General features: G+C 43.7%; 1 protein-coding gene across 1 annotated transcript; it reads right to left on the minus strand.

Annotated features, from left to right (window-relative positions):
- Positions 1 to 610: 610 nt before the first annotated feature.
- On the minus strand, positions 611 to 21232 carry LOC112261828 (bcl-2-modifying factor). The gene is made up of 4 exons (XM_024437452.2): positions 21101 to 21232; positions 16454 to 16650; positions 15846 to 16036; positions 611 to 1568 (listed from the first exon to the last, which is right to left on the minus strand). Exons 2-4 carry the CDS (start codon positions 16623 to 16625, stop codon positions 1452 to 1454), a joined length of 480 nt encoding a protein of 159 aa, XP_024293220.1. The 5' UTR covers positions 16626 to 16650; positions 21101 to 21232; the 3' UTR covers positions 611 to 1451.
- Between the last annotated feature and the right edge of the window lie 2923 nt (positions 21233 to 24155).

Raw genomic sequence — 24155 nt, forward strand, 5'->3', positions numbered from 1 at the left:
TGTTTAAGCCCATGCAAGAATCCTGAGAGGAGGGACGATGTTGTTGTTTCACATGTTTGTTTTGGTGTCCAGAATACAAGTGCATCTCTGGCAGTGGGTTAGAGAGCACATCGATTGTAGGGCTAAAAAACATTGGAATTTCAATGAGGCATTCATTTAACCAGCATCACTTGTACCTCAGATGTTTTATTCTAATGATAACATGCCATATTCAGTCACTTCCTGGGAAGATATAGCCTGGTCATGTGAATGAAAACATTGTAATGTTACCATTGCAAATCAGATACAGTTAAAAACCTTCATTAAATGACAGAGGTTGGCTTTGTAACCGAATCTACTCCTGACTGATGTACTATAGTGCAAACAGTGTGGATACATAGCTCCACTTGAAGGGCCTGGTAGTCTTAAAACAAAAAAATGATCAGCACAATCTCTCTTACAATGAATGGGGTCCAGTTCGGGGATTTATGAAATTAGTAAAAGATAACTCTGAAATAAACTATGATTGAAAACCTGGTGTTCTCTCTGAGTAACTCGTGGGATCCACTTTTGCTTTGGAAGTTGTATCATGGCTGCGGGTAGATGTTTTGGGAGTGCTGTTGAAGGGGGGTCCTAAAGAGTATTTTTCTCTGCTAATACAGCAGTAATAAAAGCCTAGTTCACAAATGTTATGAGAAAATGTTATATATATACACTTTTTTATCAGGGGGTGCTGTAGCACCCCTATTTCCCGCGGCTATGTACTGTATCTACCTTCACACCACAAAGTGGCATTTACCACATCGGGAGCCACTGGATGTTTCATTATTTTTGGTGACAATGGGAAAAACAACAATTATTGAAATCAAAACAATAAAAGTGACTGGAAGAGCAAAGAATAATCAACATGTAATATAACAGTATACACAACCCCATTGAGGAGAAGGTTGAGGTGAAAAATGCTTTGTTCTGAGAGACTGCATCTTTGGAAATTAGTAAGTTATCAAGTTTGACCAATTATTTCCTGGAAACTTCAGAAAAGAAAACCCTATGAACCACTCTTCTTTCCCTTCTTCAGATCCCTCCATCTCTTTCTTTCTTCTGCTTGGTTCTTGTCAACAGTCATTGGGTTGTGGTAGAAGACATTGACAAGGCATTCCCGGGACCATGGAGGTCATTCAAGATGTACACATACGGAAGTGCAAACAAATTCAACAGGAATAATGTACTGTACAAAATACTACATTAAACAATTACCAAAATAAGGACATCGTCCAGTAGAGGAATCTCGTGAAACAACATGGCATCTTCTTGGGAAAAAACAACCTCGTAAAAAATGGTTGTCTCCGTCCCGCGGGGACCTTTTCTCTTTTGTAATTTTTCCCCAACAGACCCGTGTTAAATTTGACAGTGCCATTTGGAGTCCAGTTCCTGTGGGAGAGGGGTAGTCTGGGCTGGGCTGGTCCTCTCCATCACCTCCACCCTGCTCTCCCCCCTCCAGCGATGGCCTCCTGCTCAAACAGCAGGGTGAGCAGAGCCGAGGCCAGGCGCCACCACAAGGGCCTCATGTTCCTTTGGTTTCGGTGATACTGCAACAAAACAAGGGAGAAAAACAACCGAGTCAGAACAGCATAAGGACAGGGAACTGGCCTAGTCAATTAAAAAATGTCATCATTCCTTTACCAGGGTCTTCAGTTGGAGCTGTGGATGTGTGTTGGTGTGTGATGGGTGGTGATAGTGATTGAGAGAGATCAACATGGTGAATTGAGGTGTGTGCAGGATTGAGAACCCTAACCCCAGCCAATGTAACACTAACTTCCACCCCACCCCATGCCACAGACACAGTCATTGCACAGCAAGTCTATGGAAACAGAATCAACAGCACATCAGGAGCAGCCTCCCTCTCCCCCTCAGGCTGGAGAGCCAACTGGATGGTGTGTGATTTGGAGGATAAAGCTATGTCTGCCATAGAGGAGGAGATAAGATAATTGCACTATATAGGACTAGAGAGCACTTGAGGAGGGGCGTGGATCCACAGGAACATATCTCAGTATGAGAGCTGAGCTTAGCTCCACAGACGAAACACAGACACTACCGGACCTGATAACACCACAGCTATTTCAGATACACGTCACACATCAACAAAGAGCAACAATAGGCTAGATAAAAAGCTTTGACAAAAAAAAGCTTAGCACATTGCCAGTGTCAGACAACATTCTCCCGTTGTAAACCAATTCCACCAAAGCGTGACTGCCGAGTTGACTTGTTTCTTAACATGACATCTGATGCAGCATCTGTGTGCAAGCCCAGAAATCAACCTGTTTACAACTAGCCTGCACTTTGCAATGTGATAAGACCCAGGTTTCCACTAGCCCCCATACAGTGAGATGAACTTTGCAGAGCGTTGCATAAGCTGGTGCCAGTTTCAAACAGGCTCATGCACTTTCCACACCCGCACCCGTTTTTGTAAAAGGAAGAAATACATTATTGTATAGCCATCGGATATTTGAGGTACTACTGGGAATATTGATAGCACTAGTTTTGTGATATAGCATTTATCAAAAGTTAAGCTGGGGATATTTTGATAATTGCATAATAATGATGAAGTCTGCTTCATAAATATACATTATCCAAAGCACAAATTGAACTATACTGAACAAAAATATAAACGCAACATGTAAAGTGTTGGTCCCATGTTTCATGGGCTGAAGTAAAATATCCCCAAAATTTTCCATACGGACACAAAGCGTATTTCTCTCAAATGTTGTGCACAAATTTGTTTACATCCCTGTTAGTGAGCATTTCTCTTTTGACAAGATAATCCATCCACCTGACAGGTGTGGCATATCAAGAAGCTGATTAAACAGCATGATCATTACACAGGTGCACCCTTTGCTGGGGACAATAAAAGGCCACTCTTAAATGTGCAGTTTTGTCACACAACACAATACCACAGATGTCTCTAGTTTTGAGGGAGCGTGCAATTAGCATGCTGACTGCAGGAATGTCCACCAGAACGTTTGCCAGATAATTGAATGTTCCTTTCTCTAATTTGGCAGTACTTCCAACCGGCCTCATAACCACAGACCATGTGTAACCACGCCTACCCAGGACCTCCACATCCGGCTTCTTCACCTGCGGGATCGTCTGAGACCAGCCACCCAGACAACTGATTAAACTGTGGGTTTGCACAACTGAAGAATTTCTGGACAAACTGTCAGAAACCTTTTCAGGGAAGCTCATCTGCGTGTTTGTCATCCTTACCAGGGTCTTGACCTGACTGCAGTTCCGCGTCGTAACCGACTTCAGTGGGTAAATGCTCACCTTCGATGGTCACTGGCACGCTGGAGAAGTGTCCTCTTCACAGATGAATCCCGGTTTCAACTGTACTGGACAGATGGCAGACAAATGTCCCAGTTCTTCCATGGCCTGCATACACACCAGACATCACCCATTGAGCATGTTTGGGATGCTCTGGATTGACGTGTACGACAACGTGTTCCAGTTCCCGCCAATATTTAGCCACTTCGGGCAGCCATTGAAGTGGAGTAAGACAACATTCCACAGGCCACAACCAACCGCCTGAACTCTAATCAAAGGAGATGTGATGCATGGCATGAGGCAATTTCTGGTCACACCATATACTGACTGGTTTTCTGATCCATGCCCCTACCTTTTTTTTTAAAGGTATCTGTGACCAACAGATGCATATCTGTATTCTCCGTCATGTGAAATCCATTGATTAGGGCCTAATGAATTTACTTCAATTAACTGATTTCCTTATATGAACTTTAACTCAGTAAAATCTTTAAAATTGTTGCATGTTGCGTTTATATTTTTGTTCAGTTTGGTTCACCTAGAGACACAGCGCTAACAACAGCTAGGGTAGCAGCACTTATGAAAGTTGTGCCTTTACATCTAATTACAACTAGAAAGCACATAACCAAGCCCATCAATCTGTCTGTGATTACACCTGAACTGGCCAACTCTGACAGAGGGCGAAGCCTATTATAGGCAATTGTGACAGTCAGTAATGCTGTATGTACGCCTGGTTTGAATCCCCGAGCCGGAAAGGTGGAAAAATCTGCCATTCTGCCCTTGAGCAAGGCAGTTAACCCCCAACGACAACTGCTCCCTGGGCGCTGATGACGTGCATGTCGATTAAGGCAGCCCCCCCACACCTCTTTTATTCAGATGGGTTGGGTTAAATGAGGAAGACACATTTCAGTTGATGCATTCAGTTATACAACTGACTAGGTTAACACAATATATTTGATCAACAAACACTGCTACGCCACACAATAACATTAATGTGAGGTCGACCGATTATGAACGCCAATACCGATTATTGGAGGACCAAAAAAAAGCCGATACCGATTACATCGACCGATTGTTTTTATTTATTTCTAATAATGACAATTACAACAATAATGAATGAACACTTATTTTAACTTAATATAATGCATCAATAAAATCAATTTAGCCTCAAATAAATAATGAAACATGTTCAATTTGGTTTAAATAACACGAAAACCAAGTGTTGGAGAAGAAAGTAAAAGTGCAATATTTGCCATGTAAGAAAGCTAACGTTTAAGTTCCTTGCTCAGAACATGAGAACATATGAAAGCTGGTGGTTCCTTTTAACAGGAGACTTCAATATTCCCAGGTAAGACATTTTAGGTGGTAGTTATTATAGGAATTATAGGACTATTTCTCTCTATACGATTTGTATTTCATATACCTTTGACTATTAGATGTTCTTATAGGCACTTTAGTATTGCCAGTGTAACAGTATACAGTATAACAGCTTCCATCCCTCTCCTCGCCCCTACCTGGGCTCGAACCAGGAACACATTGACAACAGCCACCCTCGAAGCAGCGTTACCCATGCAGAGCAAGGGGAACAACTACTTCAAGTCTCAGAGCGAGTCACGTTTGAAACGCTATTAGCTAGCCATTTCACATCAGTTACACCGGCCTAATCTCGGGAGTTGATAGGCTTGAAGTCATAAACAGCGCAATACTTGAGCTGCTGGCAAAACGCACGAAAATGCTGTTTGAATGAATGCTTACAAGCCTGCTGGTGCCTACCACCGCTCAGTCAGACTGCTCTATCAAATCAGACTTAATTATAACATAATAACACACAGAAATAAGAGCCTTTTGTCATTAATATGGTCGAATCCGGAAACTATCATTTCGTAAACAAAACGTTTATTCTTTCAGTGAAATACGGAACTGTTCCGTATTTTATCTAACGGGTGGCATCTCTAAGTCTAAATATTGCTGTTACATTGCACAACTTTCAATGTTATGTCATAATTACGTAAAAATCTGGCAATTAGTTCGCAATGAGCCAAGTGGCCCAAACTGTTGCATATACGCTGACTCTGCGTGCAATGAACGTAAGAGAAGTGACACAATTTCACCTGGTTAATATTGCCTGCTAACCTGGATTTCTTTTAGCTAAATATGCAGGTTTAAAAATATATACTTCTGTGTATTGATTTTAAGAAAGACATTGATGTTTATGGTTACACGTTGGAGCAACGACAGTCCTTTTTCGCAAATGCGCACAGCATCGATTATATACAACGCAGGACATGCTAGATAAACTAGTAATATCATCAACCATGTGTAGTTATAACTAGTGATTATGATTGATTGATTGATTGTTTTTTATAAGATAAGTTTAATGCTAGCTAGCAACTTACGTTGGCTTCTTACAGCATTCGCGTAACAGGCAGGCTCCTCGTGAGGCAGGTTGTTAGAGCGTTGGACTAGTTAACCCGTAAGGTTGCAAGATTGAATCCCTGAGCTGACAACATAAAAATCTGTCATTCTGCCCCTGAACAAGGCAGTTAATCCACCGTTCCTAGGCCGTCATTGAAAATAAGAATGTGTTCTTGACTGACTTGCCTCGTTAAATAAAGGTTAAATAAAATGTGTTAAAAAACGTCTGGCAAGTGTCTGTTCCCTATCACTGGCTAAATTTAGACCCTGACTGAGTCATTTTAGACAGTTAGTAGTGTGACTCATGACCAATGAGGGAGCTACAGGGTGGGCCCACACCTTGTCACCCTCTCTGTGCTGAGCAGGGTGGAGGAACCAGAGGAGGAGACAAGGTCACTGCTGCCGTTTTTACAGGACATTATGGCTGTGAGAATGTACACATTAGAGGTCGACTGATTAATCAGAATGGCCGATTAATTAGGGCCGATTTCAAGTTTTCATAACAATCGGAAATTTGTATTTTTGGACCACGATTTTGCCTTTTTTTTTCTTTTTTTTTACACCTTTATTTAACTAGGCAAGTCAGTTAAGAAAATTCTTCTTTACAATGACGGCCTACAAGAAGGCAAAAGGCCTCCTGCGGGGACGGGGGCTGGGATTAAAAATAAAATATAAATATTGGACAAAAACACACATCACAACAAGAGAGACACCACAAAATGACATAAAGAGAGACCTAAGACAACAACTTAGAATGGCAGCAACACATGACAACATAACATGGTAGCAACATAACATGGCAGCAGCACAACATGGTGGCAGCACAAAACATGGTACAAACGTTGTTGGGGACAGACAACAGCACAAAGGGCAAGAAGGTTCCAGTCTCTAGCTACAGCGAACGGAAAAGATGAGTGACCCAGGGATGTGTGTGTTTTGGGGACCTTTAACAGAATGTGACTGGCAGAACGGGTGTTGTTTGTGTCAGATAGGGGGGAGTGAGGCCTAAAAGGGTTTTATAAATAAGCATCAAGCAGTGGGTCTTACGACGGGTATACGGAGATGACCAGTTTACAGGGGAGTATTGAGTGCAGTGATGTGTCCTATAAGGATCATTGAAGGCAAATCTGATGGCCGAATGGTAAATAACATTTAGCCGCTGGAGAGCACCCTTACCTGCCAAACTATAAATTACGTCTACGTAATCTACCATGGGTAGGATGGTCATCTGAATCAGGGTTAGTTTGGCAGCTGGGGTGAAAGAGGAGCGATTACGATAGAGGATACCAAGTCTAGATTTAACCTTAGCCTGCAGCTTGTGCTGAGAGAAGGACAATGTACCTTCTAGCCATACTCCCAATTACTTGTATAAGGTGACTACTTCAAGCTCTTAACCCTCAGAGATAGTAATCACACCTGTGGGGAGAGGAGCATTCTTCTTACCAAATCACATGACCTTTGTTTTGGAGGTGTTCAGAACAAGGTTAGGGGCAAAGAAAGCTTGTTGGACACTAAGAAAGCTTTGCTCTAGAGTGTTGAACACAAAATCCAGAGAGGGGCCAGTTGAGTGTAAGACTGAATCATCTGCATATAAATGGATGAGAGAGCTTCCTATTGCCTGAGCTATGTTGTTGATGTAAATTGAGAAGAGCGTGGGGCCTAGGATCGAGCCTTGGGGTACTCCCTTGGTGACAGGCAGTGGCTAAGACACTGCACTCTTTGAGAGATGTAGTTAGCAAACCAGGCCAAAGACCCCTCAGCGACACCAATACTCCTTAGCCGGCCCACAATAATGGAATGGTCTGCCGTATCAAAAGCATTGGCCAAGTAAATAAAAATAGCAGCACAACATTGCTTGGCAATGGCAATAGTGACATCATTGAGGACCATTAAGGTTGCAGTGACACATCCATAACCTGAGCGGAAACCACATACCAGAGAGAATACTATAGACATCAAGAAAGCCAGTCAGTTTGTCCAACACTTTTGATAAACAGGGCAACATAGAAATAGGCCTATAACAGTTAGGATCAGCTTGATATCCCCTTTTAAATAAAGGATGCACCGTGGTTACCTTCCAAGTAATGGGAACTTCCCCAGAGAGGAGAGACAGGTTAAAAAGGTCAGAGATAGGCTTGGCGATGATAGGGGCAGCAACTGACCCAGATGGTTTTTGGGGTCAGGTTTAATCAGCTCCTTTAGCACCTTGGACACTGCAGGGAGAAAATTTGTAGCAGGGCAGGGGGAAAAGAGGGAGGAGCATCGGGGCTAGTCGCATTAGAAGGGGTGGGAGATGAGGAAATGTTGGACGGGCAAGGAGGCATGGCAGAGTCAAATAGGAATCCGGACTTAATGAAGTGGTGAGTAAACAGCTCAGCCATGGGCTCTTTGTCAGTAACAACCACATCATCAACATTAAGGGACATGGGCAGCTGTGAGGAGGAGGATTTATTCTCCAAGTCTTTAACAATTTTCCAGAACTTCTTGGGGTTAGACCCACAGTGAGAGAACTGCTCCTTAAAGTAACTAACTTTGGCCTTCCGGAAATCCTGAGTGCTCTTATTTCTCATTTGCCTGAACGAGAGCCAGTCAGCCTGAGTATGCGTGTGCCGAGCATCATCACTTTAACATAAGCCTGATGTGTTTTGTCAGAGCCTCATGATGCAGGCAACCTGTCTGTCTGTCGGCCCAATGGCTCACACAAGCATTAGCTTATCAGCTACACAGACAGGCAGCGACTAGTGGCCAGAGACTCACAGCTCAGGACAGGAGTGCAACCAAGAGGCAGAAGTGGACAGGAATACAGACATGCACATCTCAACAACCACAAGCATTTTTCCCCACCCCCTCATGTGTGCTGTAAAGAAAATAGAGTGTCCTTATAGAACAGTGAGAAGATAAGGAAAGGAAACACACACACACACACACACACACACACACACACCCTAGGGACATTCAATGCTTACGCTTTCAACACTCATCGAAAGCACCAGGAGGAGTCTTTAGAAAAACACACTATTGTAACTCAACTCTGCTCCTCGCCCCCATGCAGACTGTGGCAGTCTTCCTGTCATTGTGTCTGTCATTACTGACATGTCAGCCTACTCTGCTCTGGGGACCTCTGCTCTGACCCTCCAGCCTTCTCATACGGAGGAGCAATTTATCTGTCAGCACCAATACTCCTCTTATACTCTTAAGCACCTTAAGCCCTTCCCCTGCCACGATGGTAGGATGATATGGAAATGGGAGGGTGTTGAGCCATAATACACAGTATGCCATGTCTCTTCATTTATGAGTCAATCAAAGAGATGAATGTCAAACTGTGTTTGAAAGCCTGCTGATGCCCTACATAATTGCAATAACCCAACAAGAGGGAGAAATGGAGGGATGGCGAGAGAGACATATCAACATTGAAAAGTGGCAGTCCAAGTGAGTCTGAAAGACGAGATCACACTCACATACTCAGTCTCATGCATGCATGCACACACACACACGCACACAGCGTGTTCATAAACTCAGCAAAAAAAGAAAACGTACTCTCACTGTCAACTGTGTTTATTTTCAGCAAACTTAACATGTGTAAATATTTGTATGAACATAACAAGATTCAACAACTGAGACATAAACTGAACAAGTTCCACAGACATGTGACTAACAGAAATGGAATAATGTATCCCTGAACAAAAGGGGGGGGTCAAAATCAAAAGTAACAGTCAGTATCTGGAGTGGCCACCAGCTGCATTAAGTACTGCAGTGCATCTCCTCCTCATGGACTGCACCAGATTTGCCAGTTCTTGCTGTGAGATGTTACCGCACTCTTCCACCAACTCACCTGCAAGTTCCTGGACATTTTTGGGGGGGAATGGCACTAGCCCTCACCCTCCGATCCAACAGGTCCCAGATGGGATTGAGATCCAAGGCTCTTCGCTGGCCATGGCAGAACACTGACATTCCTGTCTTGCCGGAAATCACGCACAGAACGAGCAGTATGGCTGGTGGCATTGTCATGCTGGAGGGTCATGTCAGGATGAGCCTGCTGATGTTTGGATGTACCGATCCTGTGCAGGTGTTGTTACACGTGGTCTGCCACTGTGAGGACAATCAGCTGTCCGTCCTGTCTTCCTGTAGCTCTGTCTTAGGCGTCTCACAGTACAGACATTGCAATTTATTGCCCTGGCCACATCTGCAGTCCTAATGCTTCCTTGCAGCATGCCTAAGGCACGCTCACGCAGATGAGCAGGGACCCTGGGCATCTTTCTTTTGGTGTTTTTCAGAGTCAGTATTAAGACCTCTTTAGTGTCCTAAGTTTTCATAACTGTGACCTACCGCCTGTAAGCTGGTAGTGTCTTTTTTTAATATCTTTTTTCTCCCTTTTTTCTCCCCAATTCTGTGGTATCCAATTGTTAGTAGCTACTATCTTGTCTCATCGCTACAACTCCCGTACGGGCTCGGGAGAGACAAAGGTTGAAAGTCATGCGTCCTTCGATACACAACACAACCAAGCCGCACTGCTTTTTAACACAGCGCGCATCCAACCCGGAAGCCAGTCGCACCAATGTGACGGAGGAAACACCGTGCAACCTTGGTTAGCGTGCACTGCGCCCGGCCCGCCACAGGAGTCACTGGTGTGCGATGAGACAAGGATATCCCTACCGGCAAAATCCTCTCTAACCCGGATGACGCTAGGCCAATTGTGCGTCGCCCCATAGAACTCCCGGTCGCGGCCGGTTACCTCAGAGCCTGGGCGCGAACCCAGAGTCTCTGGTGGCACAGCTGCAGTACAGTGCCCTTAACCACTGTGCCACCCGGGAGGCCCGTTAGCTGGTAGTGTCTTAATGACCGTTCCAGGTGCATGTTCATTAATTGTTTATGGTTCATTGAACAAGCATGGGAAAAAGTGTTAAAAACACTTTACAATGAAAATCTGTGAAGTTGTTTGGATTTTTATTAATTATCTTTGAAAGACAGGGTCCTGTCTTTTTCTGAGTTTATGTGGGTGCGTGCATACTTGCAGCACGGAAATGAGTGTACCTACCTCACTGCTGAAGACTTATATACACAACAAAACCACAGTGCCAGGAATAGCAGACATGGGCTAAACTTGAGATCACGCATACAAACCACACGGATCTGTTTTGGGTTAGTCTGTCCAACCATCACTCAACAGCAGCCAGACAGGCAGAGAGAAACTCTCAGAGACTCAGGCCTGTATAACTCCCTGGGCTGAGTGGGCTCTGCACACAAGAACAGTAATTCTGTCCACTCGAATGACAAGAGAGTAAATCAAGAACTTCAAGAACTGAAATAACACCTAACTGTTGCTTACTATGTAGGTAATCAAAGTCAATATTCCAGATCCACTATTCTCTGGGATTCGGAAATCTAAAAAACAATGCCTCACGCGGTTGTTTTTTTCCTTAGCCTCTCTGGGGCAGGGGGCAGTATTTTGAAGTTTGGATGACAAACGTGCCCAAAGTAAACTGCCTGTTACTCAGGCCCAGAAGCTAGGATATGCATAAAATTGGTAGTATTGCATAGAAAACTCTCAGTTTCTAAAACTGTTAAAACATTGTCTGTGGGTATAACGGAACTGATTTTGCAGGTGAAACCCGAAGGACAATCCATCCAGGAATATTTATTTTTTTGGTCATTTGACTTTCCTATGGTTTTCTATGCGAAAGTCTCATAACTAGGACTCGAGTTGCAGTTCCTACGGCTTCCGCTAGATGTCAACAGTCTTTAGACATGGTTTCAGGCTTGTATTTTGAAAAACGACAAAGACAAAGACCTTTTGGTTAGTGGACACTGATTACATGAAGTGCTGGTTTGCGTGCGTGACCATGTGCGCATCCTTCGTTGTTTTTCCTTTCTATTGAATACACAATTGTCCAGTTGAAATATTATTGATTATTTAGATAATTGAGGATTCATTATAAACATTGTTTGACATGTTTTGACTAACTTTACCAGTACTATTAGGATGTATTCGTCTGCATGTTTTGATCGCCTTTGAGCCAGTAGATTACTGAACAAATCGCGCCAACCAAACAGAGTTTTTGGGATATAAAGAGGGACTTTATCGAACAAAACGACCATTCATTGTGTAACTGGGGACCTTTGGATTGCAAAAAGATGAAGATCTTCAAAGGTAAGTGATTTATTTTATCGCTATTTCTGTGTTTTGTGACACCTGTGCAGGTTATGAATTTATATTAATGCAGGAAGTACGTGAGGCGCTGTCCTCAGACAATCAAATGCTATGCTTTCGCCATAAAGCCTATTGTAAATTGGACCACGTGCTTCGATTACCAAGATGCTAAGCTAAAGAATCATCTATGACACTTGTATTTTTATGAATTTTTAATATTAGCAATTTGTATTTTGAATTTGGCGCTCTGCAATTTCACCGGATGTTGGCCAGGTGGGAAGCTACCGTCCCACCTGCCCGGGAGAGGTTATTTGCTGAGGTTAGCAGTGTGTGAGTGTGTGAGCCCTATCGCTCTGTAGCGTCAGGATATGACATCACAGTGTTCTCATACTAACTGATGTTACTTGTTGTGTTTACCCAGTGAGAAACGAGAGAGAGAGAGAGAGCGACACTTCCCTTATACCCTGCCCTAGCCTGTCTCTGCTGAGGCTAAGCTGTGTGTCAGTCAGTGTATCATAGCCCTAGTGTAATAACGCCTGCCTGCAATGTCCTGTGTCATATCAGATGAGTCACAGTGCACTGTGGCTGCAGGACAGAAGTCTGTGGTATTAATAAAATCTCAGCGTGAGTGTGGGAGAAAAAATGCATTCTGTTTCCATGAATCATCCTTGAGATGTTTCTACATCTTTATTGGTGTCTACCTGTGGTCATATTCAAATTGTTTGAACATGATTTGGAAAGGCACACACCTGTCTATATAAGGTCCCACAGTTGACAGTGCATGTCAGAACACAAACCAAGCCATGAGGTCGAAGGAATTGGCCGTAGAGCTCAGAAACAGAATTGTGTCGCAGTACAGATCTGGGGAAGGGTACCAAAAAATGTCTGCAGCACTGAAGGTCCCCAAGAACACAGTGGCTTCCATCAATCTTAAATGGAAGCATTTTGGAACCACCAAGACTCTTCCCAGAGCTGGTCGCCCAGCCAAAATGAGCAACCAGTGGAAAAGGGCCTTGGCCGATGTTCACTCTGACAGAGCTCCACAGTTCCTCTGTGGAGATGGGAGAACCTTCCAGAAGGACAACCATCTCTGCAGCACTCCACCAATCAGCCAGATGGAAGCCAATCCTCAGTAAAAGGCACATTACAGCCCGCTTGGAGTTTGCTAAAAGGCATCTAAAAGACTCTGGTCTGATGAAACCAAGATGGAACTCTTTGACCTGAATGCCAAGCGCCATGTCTGGAGGAATCCTGGCATCATCCCTACAGTGAAGCATGGTGGTGGCAGGATCATGCTGTGTGGATGTTTTTCAGCGGCAGTGACTGGGAGACTAGTCAGGATCGAGGGAAAGATGAACGGAGCAAAGTACAGAGAAATCCTTGATGAAAACCTGCTCTCAGGACCTCAGACTGGAGCGAAGTTTCACCTTCCAACAGGACAACGACCCAAAGAAGAGATCCAAGACAATGACGGAGTGGCTTTGGGACAAGTCTCTGAAATTCATTGAGTGGCCCAGGCAGAGCCCGGACTTGAACCCGATCAAACATCTCTGGAAAGACCAGAAAAATCGCTGTGCAGCGACACTCTCCATCCAACATGACAAAGCTTGAGTGGATCTGCAGATTAGAATGAGAGAAACTCCCCAAATACAGGTGTGCCAAGCTTGTAGCGTCATACCCAAGAAGACTTGAGGCTGTAATCCCTGCCAAAGGTGCTTTAATAAAGTACTGAGTAAAGGGTCTGAATACTTATGTATACGTAATATTTTTTATAAATGTGCACAAAGTTCAAAAAACCTGTTTTTGCTTCGTTATTATGGGTATTGTGTGTAGATTGAATACTTTCAGAATGCCCTGTAGCTCAGACACACTGGTAGGATTGTCAAATGTTTGCCTGCCTTAGCACCTCTGAACAGTGTCGGCAGTCAATCTATTTTGTGTTCACACAGCAAAGACCTTGAAGTCGTCATCCACAGCCTTGTTAAAATACTCCAAACCAGATGGTGGCAGTAGCATTGTTTGAAAAACGCATGTCTGTGAGTGTTGCTTAATTTATGGTTTAGATTCCAATGAAATCTAGATAGCTACGTTAAATATTGCTATTTTGTAGAAATCCCAGATGGCCACAGCTAGATAACTACCTAGCAAGATGATGAAGAAACTACTTAATTCCCTCTCCATAATCTCATACTGCCAGTGCCGGCCCATAGCCATTTTTTTTGCTAGCTACCTAATGTTAGCATATTCGCTAGCTAGCACAATATAGCTTTCTAGCTAGCTAAGGACACTGCACTAACTTGGCAGCTAACACAGGCAGCTGTTTCACAGACACTAATTCATTGTGATTTAAAGGTGCACTACAGAGAAATCGCTCAGCCATTTCCTGGTTGCTAAAATTTGAATAGTTCACCTAATTTCAGTTGTGACAAAACAAGCAAGTATAGTGTAGAGATCCTTGTGCCATCTAAACTGCTGTGAAATATATTTTCCATAACCAAAAATGTATTTTCACAAAACTTATGGTGGTGTACAAGACCTGGGAAGCATAGGCATAGTGCACATAGAACCGATCTACCCCTTCTTAGACTTGTTTTCCATAAAAATGACAGATCTATAACTTACATTTCTATGTGAATTTGGTTGGGTCCCCCAAAAAGTTACATATTGCAGCTTTAATTATGTCAATACTAACTATAGTGTTAGCTAGTTTGGAGGAAGTATTTAGTGTTGTGTGCATTGCATTGCGTCTGTGTACTTAACTAGTTACCATCCTATAGCCTACATTGCATATGAAGTATGACTGGCTCATGACATTTAATCATGAATGTACAGAGAAAATGTGTTATTTTTTCCTTTTTGTTGTCACTCCTGATGGCTTCCCCACGTGGGGATTTGTGCTCTTTGATTGGCTCAAAGTCAAGTAGTTGGCCACTGACGAGCATTGCGATTCTACAAATAGAAATGGCAGGTTCGTTGCTACTGGGGCGGAATGCAGCAGGTACCGCTTTTGTTCTAGCAAGTGAAGGAATGACCTCCCACTGTGGTAAGTACCTAGTCAGCAGTCTATCGGCAGTGAGATTCTCTGTGTGTTTCATGCTTAAGACTCAAGAGGTCCAATTCATGAAAGAGATTTTAAGGAAATGCAAGACGGTTTTCTTAAGTTGGTCAGACTCCCTAACCACAGCTGTTCACCTGGGCTCACGCGCCAAGCTTCGGGTTACAATATTCGTTTTTTCATTTTAGTTATTTAGCCGACGCTCTTATCCAGAGCGACTTACAATTAGTGCATTCATCTTAAGATAGCTGGGTGAGACAATCATATATCATAATCGTAGCAAGTACAACATGTTTACCTAGTCCGGTCACTTCAGCTTAGTCTCTCTGTGAGAATGTGTTGAGTGTGTTTATGTGTGTAAGAGTGTGTGTGAGTGTGTCTTTGACTCTGTGTTTTCCTTTCCCTCTAAATGTGCCATTGGTGCTCTGCAGAAAGAAACTCTCAATGATCCACGGTTCTACCACCAATACAACCTAACCTATAGTATGTCAAGAGAGAGAATAGTCTGACTACTTCAATGCAGCCAGTACATGAACTAAAAGTGTCACCCCGACCATAGTATACAGTGTTTGGTGTGGACTCCTCCATGCGCCCTGTGGCGCCGTGGCAGCATAGGGAGGAAATGGGGTGAGAAAGGCAGAGAGAAATAAACAGGAAGCTGAGACCGGGAGGGAAGGGGTGAGTGTGGGAAAGGCTGCCCTGGTTAAGCTACGTCTTGGGGGGGTAGAATGAGAGGTCAGAACACTGGGCTAATGCATGCTCACTGACTAGCCAAAACAAACACGGGACACTGAGACATGACCACAATGGATGCCCGTAAAGAAGCCACTTCTGCTGCTCAGTCTCTCTCTCAGCAGACCTCTGAGTACAGTAGGCCTGCTCAGTGGACTTTAGCTGTGCTGTGCAGTCAGTCACGGTGGGTATTCTCACCACTTGAAGGTGTTCTTGGTGGAACTGGTCTCCGATGAGTTGGAGTTTCTGTCCAATGCAGACCTCTATGCTGCGTGCTGGCAGCTGGGGCTGCCGATTGAGCCGCTCCATCCCCCCTCGCTCTCCCAGAGGCCCCTGGTCTCCAACACGCTCAAACTGCGCTGGGAAGTGCAATCGAAAGCCGGCGTTGCCTGTGGGAAAAAAGCCATAGATACTGGTCAGGTCAATATCTTAATGTTCATTGAGAGTGCAATATGCTCTGCAACTCATAACAACGCCAAAGTTCAGATACAGTAATCTTTCCATTACCAGTGCTATCTGTAGTGTGACAGGACAGAGAGGTCATCACTGACAGACAGCTATCCTTGGTGTTCTAGTAAAGGGTCAGTTATACAGGTATGGCCTGATGTCACATCAGGGCCAGGCTAAATCACCTAATGGCGCCATCTGAATGGGAAAGCAGCTGGGTACACTACACACAGGTCATAAAAGCTGCTGTGGCTGGGACTATCAGGCGCCAAGAGCGGAGTACAGCAGAGCTCCACTCTTATCTATTCCTCACACTGTGTTTGCGTGGGTGTGTGTTAACATAGTGTGTGTGGCCGTACCGTAGAAGAGTGGTCTGGGCTCCTGGGCCACCCCGCAGGGCAGCATATTATTGGGCAGTGGCAGGACAGGGCTGGGTGTCTGGGTTCCCCTGTCCTCGTACTTTATCTCCCTGAAGGCTGTGAGCCAGCAGTGGGAGTCTGGCTCAAACACATCATCCTCCTCATCGTCCATACGGCGGCGATCTGCCAAGACCTGCCTAGGGGGAGAAGAGAGAAATTGAGAGGGAGTTGGGCCTATTGCTCTGCTAAGACTTCCTTTGACTACTGTTTTGATAAATTGAGATCATTACCTTCAAATCAATGTGGATTCTAAACATGTCTGTCACTGTACTAATGAGATGACCTCAGGCTGGACCTCAGGCAGAGTACATGTAACATTTAATTATCATTAAAGACAACTTTCTAATCCATAATAACTACCCTTCCATAAATAAAACCCACGCTGGCTGATCCAGACAGAGCAGACCCAGGTCAGTGGGGGATATCTATGTGAAACAGAAAACTAGCAGAGATCTGCTCAGTCTGTGGTTGTGAAGCACACTGCTGATTTAGACAAATCGTTCAGCTCATCACAGTCATCAAACCACACAATTGGCTGCGGCTAAGAGACTTGTTGGCTAAATGTACCTAAATCGGGGGTTTGGTTGAGCGAGAGGCAGTCTCCATCTCTCTCCGATCTCAACCCAGCAGACCTGTGGCTAGCTTGGTCCCTCATACAGTCCAAAGGATTGAGACTACAACATGCAGAGTAGTCTAGACAACAAATTATTTGCATATCTGACTAATAGGTTTATATGGCAAAACTGAAGCTTGGTCTCCAAAGACTTGCTTATAATAAATAGTTCATGACAGTTGTAAAAAACAACAAAAAAGTTAAAAGATTCTGTACAACATTGCTTCAAGATCACACTTAAGGATCCCCCCAGTACGTCCAGTGTTTCAGGCCCTAGGCTAGCAGAGAAAATACTCTTGGTTAACCCAGAACTAAAGTATTGTGTAATCGGTCAGATGCTCGATGAAGTTCTGGGTTCATGTGTTGAGAAGAGATCGGAAACTAGACTGGCGGCCAAATATCCCTTCCTCTTCCGAAATTCAAAAGATGCTAACACCTGTGAAAATGTGATTTGTCCAAAGCACCGGAACTAATACTGTCCAATCTCTAGATAACAAGGTGGATGAAATTAGGGCACAAGTTGCCTTCCAGAGAGACAGAGATTGTAACATTCTCTGTTTCACGGAAACATGGCTCACTTGGGATATGTTGTCAATCGAGAGCATCCTGTCGGGCTGTATCACCACCTGGTACTGCAATTGCACTGCCCTCAACCACAAGGCTCACCAGAGGGTGGTGCGGTCTGCACAACGCATCACCGGGAGCAAAACACCTACAGCACCCAATGTCACAGGAAGGCCAAAAAGACCATCAAGGACAACAACCACCCGAGCCACTGCCTGTTCACTATCATCCAGAAGGCGAGGTCAGTACAGGTGCATCAAATCTGGGACCGAGAGACTGAAAAACAGCTTCTATCTCAAGGCCATCAGACTGTTAAACAGCCATCACTAACATAGAGAGGCTGCTGCCAACATACAGACTCAAATCTCTGGCCACTTATTAAATAAACTGACGTAATAAAAGTATCACCAGTCACTTTAAATAACGCCACTTTAAGAATGTTTACATATCCTACATTACTCATCTCATATGTATATACTGTATTCGACACCATCTACTGCATCTTGCCTATGCCACATGCCATCGCTCATCCATATATTTACATGTACAGTACATATTCTTGTTCATCCCTTTACATTTGTGTGTATAAGGTAGTTGCTGTGAATTTGTTGGATTAATTGTTAGGTTTTACTGCATAGTCGGAACTAGAAGCACAAGCATTTCACTACACTTGCATCAACATCTGCTAACCATGTGTATGTGGCCAATAAAATTGGATTTGATTTGATTTGCTCCACGCATGACAGCTCTACTGTACCATTTATGCTTACGTAGTCTGTCCACAAGAGATTAGCAGACAACAATCTCCCTGCTTGGTTCATTCACAGCATTGCAACCTTCAGCAATATGGGGGTCAAACGAGTTATGAAAATACTTCTGAAATGTAAGTAACCTTTGTGAACCCTTTCAGAACTCTCCATCAAGCCTTTAATGCAGGGTTAGGCTACTAACACACCACTTCCAAATGAGAGTGCAACAAATGGGTAATGACAGCCTTGGAGGAAGAGAGACAGAGCCACTCTCCTCTTCTCTCCTTGGATTTGTCAACATGCCAGCTTCTGAGGACACTTTTTAATTTATTCACCCAAAGAGATTTGCCTCAGTCTCTTTAGTGCCTATTATTCTGGGGTTTGCTATGCCACGCTGTATGCATTCACAATAAGCCCTATGTGGAAAACCACTTAGTGCTTTGTTCTGGCAAACAAGACAAGAACATGGAAGTTGCAAGAAAATACAGTGTATTCAGAAAGTTCAGACCCCTTGACTTTTTCCACATTGCATCAATCTACACACAATACTCCATAATGACAAAGCAAATACAGGTTTTTAGACATTTTTGAAAATGTATTAAAAAAAACATACAACTGAAATATGACATTTACATAAGTTTTCAGACCCTTTACTCAGTACTTTGTTGAAGTATATTTGGCAGCAATTACAGCCTTGAGTCTTCTTGGGAATTTTGCTCCTCTCATCTTTCCCATCTCCACAGAGGAACCCTGGAGCTCTGTCAGAGTGACCATCTTGGTCACCTCCCTGACCAAGGGCCTTCTCCCCGATTGTTCAGTTTGGCCAGGCGGCCAGCTCTAGGAAGAGTCTTGGTGGTTCCAAACTTCTTCCATTTAAGAATGATGGAGACCACTGTGTTCTTGGGGACCTTCAATGCAGCAGACATTTTTTGGTACCCCTCCCCAGATCTGTGCCTCGACACAATCCTGTCTCAGTGCTCTACGGACAATTGCTTCGACTTCATGGCTTGGTTTTTGTTCTGACATGCACTGTCAACTGGGCTACCTTATATAGACAGGTTTGTGCCTTTCCAAATCATGTCAAATCAGTTGAATTTACCACAGGTGGACCGCAATCAAGTTGTAGAAACATCTCAAGGATGATCAATGGAAACAGGATGCACTTAAGCTCAATTTCGAGTCTCATAGCAAAGGGTCTGAATACTTATGTAAATAAGGTATTTCTGTTTTTTTTGTTTGTAATACATTTGCAAAATAAATTGAAAACCTGTTTTTGCTTTGTCATTATGGGGTATTGTGTGTAGATTGATGAGAGTAAGAAATTATTGTATCAATTTTAGAACAAGGCTGTAACATAACAAAATGTGGAAAAGATATACTTAGGTTATTTGTCTTACTACTTCCATTCAGTTCTCTGCCACAGACCAAAGTCTGCCCTTTTAAGAGTGTGTCAGCCAGTGGCTCCCCCTACTGCATTGGGTTCATGGATTTACAAATAGCCTACTATCACTTAATACAACTCTAAACACCACCACAGATACTGACAACACACTCACATCAGCTCAGCTTAACATTCACACCCATACACCTCTTGAGCACAGCACTAATGTCATAAACAACACATAGTTGAACGTTATACTCAGAGTCATGTACACACCACAAATAATACTCTCCATCACAAAGAAGACCCTACACCACAAAGAAGACCATCACCCCCCAAAAAACACTACACGCGTACAGTGTACATACACACTCACAGAGACACAAATGCAGCCCCCTGTAGTAATTCTCTACCCCCATCACACTATATCCCACTATTTGGAAATCTGACAGTGACAACTAGTTCTTTATCTGTGTCCCTGCATATAGTTATTTGGGAAAGTGAGGTTTCGGATAAGGAGTGTGGTCAAGACGGGTGGGTCAGGCAAAGGACACTAAAACCATTCGGGTAACTGACATTATATGGGCTATACTACCCCAGAGACACTGAACTGTGAGATATGACAATGACAACCGTCTCTCTCAACTCATTTATTGTGCGGCCGCAGATAATCTTTATTCTCTTCTTTATCGTAACGCGCTCTGATTATTTCAGAACAACCTGTAATAGCTGTCTTATTACACTTGCTTATTCCTTTGTTTATAAGCCATGCACGTTAATAATCAAAGTTGAACGAATTACATAGTCGACGATATAGATGTGCTCTTTTCCAGTGTGGGTCCCTGGTTAAATTGCGTGCTTGTTTAGAGTTTAAGTAAACCAACCAGAAGCTGGAAATGCCGACACGGTGCCGACAGACGGTAGCTCTACAGAGATCGCAGCGCGAAAAGTAAAACAGCCTACAAGGTTGGCTACGATTGTTGTCATAATACAACACCCCACAACTACTGTCAAGACAAAAGTTAGTAAAATATTCATCCGATGGCATATATCGGTGAGAAATAGCCACATAATGGGTCGGTAAAGTCACTTTATCCCAGTGGCTATACAGGGATGTTGTGAGAGACAATGTAGCGGCTCAATGATGACACACAATGCCCAAGATTTTACAGCACAGGCAGGTCTTTCAAACTATGCAGACCAGCAAAACAACAATGTAAAAAACAACAGGTTAATGACAGTGTTCAATCTTATTTGATACATTAAGACTCGGAACTCACCACGAGATAGTCCTTAGTGTATAGAAAAATGAAAAGGGTATATTTTCACTGTAAACCCAAATGGATTTAGTCCGTACTCAGTATCACCCCACGCAAACTTTTATTCTGTGTGAGACAAATAGCAACAAGCTGATTTCATTTCACAGACGTCAGCTAGAAAATCACCCGCCCTCAAACAGGGCGTGAACACAGAAAAAAAATAGGCTAAATTGAAGTGGTCTTAAAGAAGCATCGGTACGTTAGGCCATTTTTATTGTTTTATAACGTGACTCGTGTATGGCCCTTTAAGATATTTTTCGCGTTTTGTTCTCATAACCAATCAGAGTGTTTGTTTTGATCCCGCCTTCAAAATAGTGTATTCAGACACGTGGACGGGAAATTCCCTTGTGCACGAGACAGCTTCAGTTTTGAAATTCCCTCGTGCACGAAACTGTTTCAGAGTCCAGGGCTGCCAACTTTTGAAAGCTTGGAGTGATCTTTTCTATGTGAATTTCATTGCCCCCTATCAAACTTTATTTGTCACCTGCTCCGAATACAACATGTGTAGACCTTACCGTGAAATGCTTACTTACAAGCCCTTAACCAACAGTGCAGTTAAAGAAAGAGTTAAGAAAATATTTATCAAACTAAAGTAAAGAACTATAAACACTAACACCATAAAATAACAATAACGAGGCAGTATACATGGGGTACCAGTACTAAATCAATGTGCGGGGGTACAGGTTAGTCAAGGTAATTTTTACATGCAGGTAGGGGTGAGGTGACTATGAATAGATGATAAACAGTGAGTAGCAGCAGTGTAAAAAACTATTGGAGGGGGTGCCAATGTAAATAATCTGATTGCCATTTGATTAATTGTTCAGCAGTCTTAAGGCTTGGGGGTAGAAGCTGTTAAGGAGCCTTTTGGTCCTAGACGTGGCGCTCCGGTACCGCTTGATGTGCGGTAGCAGAGAAAACAGTCTATGACTTGGGCGACTGGAGTCTCAGACAATTTTTTGGGCTTTCCTCTGACACCGCCTACTATATAGGTCCTGGATGGCAGGAAGCTTGGCCCCAGTGATGTACTGGGTCGTACGCACTACCCTCTGTAGAGCCTTACAGTCAGATGCTCTCGATGGTTCAGCAGTAGAACCTTTTGAGGATTTTTGGGACCCATGCCAAATATTTTCAGTCTCCTGAGGGTGAAAAGGTGTTGTCATGCCCTCTTCACGACTGTCTTGGTGTGTTTGGACCATGATAGTTAGTTGGTGATGTGGACAACAACAAACTTGAAACTCTAGACCCACTCCCCTACAGCCCTGTCGATGTCAATGGGGCCCTGTTTGGCCCACCTTTTCCTATAGTCCTCGATCAGCTCCTTTGTCTTGCTCACATTGAGGGAAAAGTTGTTGTCTCTGACCTCCCTATAGGCTGTCTCATTGTTGTCGGTGAACAGGCTTACTCACTGTTGTGTCGTCAGCAAACTTAATGGTGGTGTTGGAGTCGTGTTTGGTCACGCAGTCGTAGGTGAACAGGGAGTACAAGAGGGGACTACGGAAACACCCCTGAGGGGCCCCAGTGTTGAGGATCAGCATAGCAGACGTGTTGTTGCCTACCCGTCAGGAAGTCTAGGATCCAGTTGCAGAGGGAGGTGTTTAGTCCCAGGGTCCTTAGCTTAGTGATGAGCTTTCTGGGCACTATGGTGTTGAATGTTGAGCTGTAGTCAATTAACAGCATTCTCACATAGGTGTTACTCTTGTCCAGGTTGAAAGGGCAGTGTGGCGTGTGATTGAGATTGCATCATCTGTGGATCTGTTGGGCGGTATGCGAAATGGAGTGGGTCTAGGGTATCCGGGAGGATGCTGTTGATGTTAGCCATAACCAGCCTTTGAAATCACTTCATGGCTACAGACATGAGTGCTACGGGCGGTAATAATTTAGGCAGGTTACCTTCGCTTCCTTGGGCACAGGGACTATGGTGGTCTGCTTGAAACATGTAGGTATTACAAACTCAGTCAGGGATAGGTGGAAAATGTCAGTGAAGACACTTGCCAGTTGGACCGCGCATGCTCTGAGTACATGTCCTGGGAATCCATCTGGCCCCCGGCTTTGTGAATGTTGACCTGTTTAAAGGTCTTGCTTACATTGGCTACCGAGGTCGTGATCACACTTTCATCCAGAACAGCTGGTGCTCTCATGCATGCTTCAGTGTTGCTTGCCTCGAAGCGAGCATAAAAGGCATTTAGCTCCGTCTGGTAGGCTCGCGTCACTGGGCAGCTCGCGGCTGGGTTTCCCTTTGTAGTCTGTAACAGTTTTCAAGCCCTGCCACATCCGACGAGCGTCAGAGCCAGTGTAGTAGGATTCAATCTTAATCCTGTATTGAAGTTTTGCTTGTTTGATGGTCCGTCTGAGGGCATAGCGGGATTTCTTATAAGCTTCCGGATTAGGGTCCCGCTCCTTGAAAGCAGCAGCTCTAGCTTCTAGCTCTATGGTGATGTTGCCTGTAATCCATGGTTTCTGGTTGGGATATGTACTTATGGTCACTGTGGGTTCGACTTCGTCAATGCACTTATTGATGAAGCTGCTGACTGAGGTGGTATACTCCTCAATGCCATTTGATGAATCCCAGAACATATTCCAGTTTGTGCTAGCGAAACAGTCCTGTAGTGTAGCATCTGCGTCATCTTTAAAAAAATATATATATATTTCACCTTTATTTAACCAGGTAGGCTAGTTGAGAACTAGTTCTCATTTACAACTGCGACCTGGCCAAGATAAAGCATAGCAGTGTGAACAGACAACAACACAGAGTTACACATGGAGTAAACAATAAACAAGTCAATAACACAGAAGAAAAAAAAGAAAAAGAAAAAAAGAGTCTATATACATTGTGTGCAAAAGGCATGAGGAGGTAGGCGAATAATTACAATTTAGCAGATTAACACTGGAGTGATAAATGATCAGATGGTCATGTGCAGGTAGAGATACTGATGTGCAAAAGAGCAGAAAAATAAATAAATAAAAACAGTATGGGGATGAGGTAGGTAAATTGGGTGGGCTATTTACCGATAGACTA

Source organism: Oncorhynchus tshawytscha, linkage group LG11 (genome assembly GCF_018296145.1).
Source record: "Oncorhynchus tshawytscha isolate Ot180627B linkage group LG11, Otsh_v2.0, whole genome shotgun sequence".
NCBI classification, from domain to species: domain Eukaryota; kingdom Metazoa; phylum Chordata; class Actinopteri; order Salmoniformes; family Salmonidae; genus Oncorhynchus; species Oncorhynchus tshawytscha.

What these genes read in the sequence shown, in the direction of transcription:
- LOC112261828 (XM_024437452.2), bottom strand. Translation starts at nt 16,625, where the DNA reads ATGGACGATGAGGAGGATGATGTGTTTGAGCCAGACTCCCACTGCTGG. An exon ending in GCCCAGACCACTCTTCTACG is followed by an intron (nt 16,037 to 16,453) that starts GTACGGCCACAC and finishes TTTTTCCCACAG; the next exon opens with GCAACGCCGGCTTTCGATTG. An exon ending in ACCAAGAACACCTTCAAGTG is followed by an intron (nt 1,569 to 15,845) that starts GTGAGAATACCC and finishes GTTTTGTTGCAG; the next exon opens with TATCACCGAAACCAAAGGAA.